Here is a 1,435-nt window from a genome sequence, read left to right on the forward strand (position 1 = left end):
TTTTTAAGATTTTATTTATTTATTTGACAGAGAGATAGAGAGAGAGCACGAATAGGCAGAGAGGCAGGCAGAGGGAGAGGGAGAAGCAGACTCTCCACTGAGCAGGGAGCCCGACGTGGGGCTCGATCCCAGGATCCTGGGATCATGACCTGAACTGAAGGCAGACGCTTAACCGACTGAACCACCCAGGTGCCCCCAGGCGCTGTGCATTTAGAGCAATCTGACAGAATAATTTTTATGTCTGTTGAAACCACATAAAAATTTGGGTTTGAATTGCGCATGTCTTGGTTTTCAATTTTATGTTTCTCTTCTCATAATTCATTTCTATCGTATTTTACAAAAGCATTGATCTCCATTGGAGGAAGTTCGGAGATTAGCCCTTCATCCCACTTTGAGAGAAGCACTACACCAAATGGGATATCCCATTTGGCACTACTGCCCCACCCCCCACCCCCAGGACGTTTGGGGTCACTCTCTTCTCCTGGGAATATTTAAACAGTTCATTGTGAAACATAACCTTTCTATTCCAGAACATTCTATTCTACCATTTTGGAATTCTCTTCTGACCTCCCATGTGCCAAATTCTGGCCTGACCTCCAGCCCCAGCCAGCTCCCCGTCTCCCCGAACACACACACCTTTCGATCGCTGAGCCCAGACACGGTGTCCACGTACTCCTCCTGGATCATGAAGGCGGCCAGGTTGGCTGTGTAGCTGGCGAGGAAGATGACGGCGAAGAAGGCCCACACCAGCACCATGATTTTGCTGGTGGTTCCCCGGGGGTTCTCCACGGGCACCGAGTTATTGAACACCAGGGCCCAGAGCAGCCAGATGGATTTCCCAATGGTGAAGGTTGAGCCACCAGGCCCTGCAGGGGGCCAGGAGGGGGACATGGACCCCAAATCCCTTCTACTCCATGAGAGAGCAGAAAGAACTACGATTCCCAGCAGCCCCCAATGCCTCTACCCCAGGGGCTGTTGGGAAATGTAGTTCTATCTGTGGTCCGGGTGCTCTGAGGTGATGGAGGAAGGGGACTCACGCTTGCCCGTGGCCAAGCTGCGGTTGTAGCCGACGGGACTGAGGTACTCGAAGATGAAAACGGTGACGGCGACCACAGTGAGGCACATGACGAACATCATCACCCACACGGCAGGGCTGTAGGGCTCTGGGGGCAAGGGGGTAGGGGGTCATGGCTCAGCCAAGCAAAGGACTGCGGGGACCACAGACACGTGACCAAGGTGCAATCGCAGCCTGGGCCTTGTCCTACTCTGTCCCCTTCCCAGGCTCCCCATTGCGGGGACAGCCTCATTGCCCACCCAGACCCCTGGGAGACAGTCTCTCTCAAAGAGAGCCAACTCAACCATTTCTGTGGTTTCAGTCACCAGATATATCCTAAATGTTTCCTGAGCCCCAGACCCGAGTCTCCCCCTGGCAGCT

General features: G+C 53.5%; 1 protein-coding gene across 1 annotated transcript; it reads right to left on the reverse strand.

Annotated features, from left to right (window-relative positions):
• Window positions 1-339: 339 nt before the first annotated feature.
• On the reverse strand, window positions 340-1,221 carry LOC145719137 (glutamate receptor ionotropic, NMDA 2D-like). The gene is made up of 2 exons (XM_081810651.1): window positions 1,038-1,221; window positions 340-866 (listed from the first exon to the last, which is right to left on the reverse strand). The coding sequence occupies exons 1-2, from the start codon at window positions 1,135-1,137 to the stop codon at window positions 469-471; spliced, it is 498 nt and encodes a 165-aa protein (XP_081666777.1). The 5' UTR covers window positions 1,138-1,221; the 3' UTR covers window positions 340-468.
• Between the last annotated feature and the right edge of the window lie 214 nt (window positions 1,222-1,435).

The sequence above is a fragment of the Leptonychotes weddellii genome, unplaced genomic scaffold, assembly GCF_054177405.1.
Source record: "Leptonychotes weddellii isolate Sample4059 unplaced genomic scaffold, ASM5417740v2 HiC_scaffold_31433, whole genome shotgun sequence".
Lineage (NCBI taxonomy): Eukaryota > Metazoa > Chordata > Mammalia > Carnivora > Phocidae > Leptonychotes > Leptonychotes weddellii.

Excerpts from the sequence above, each read along its gene's own strand:
- LOC145719137 (XM_081810651.1), bottom strand. The coding sequence starts at position 1,137 with ATGATGTTCGTCATGTGCCTCACTGTGGTCGCCGTCACCGTTTTCATC. Across the intron at positions 867-1,037 it reads CAGCTTGGCCACGGGCAAGC|GGCCTGGTGGCTCAACCTTC; the intron begins GTGAGTCCCCTT and ends GGCCCCCTGCAG.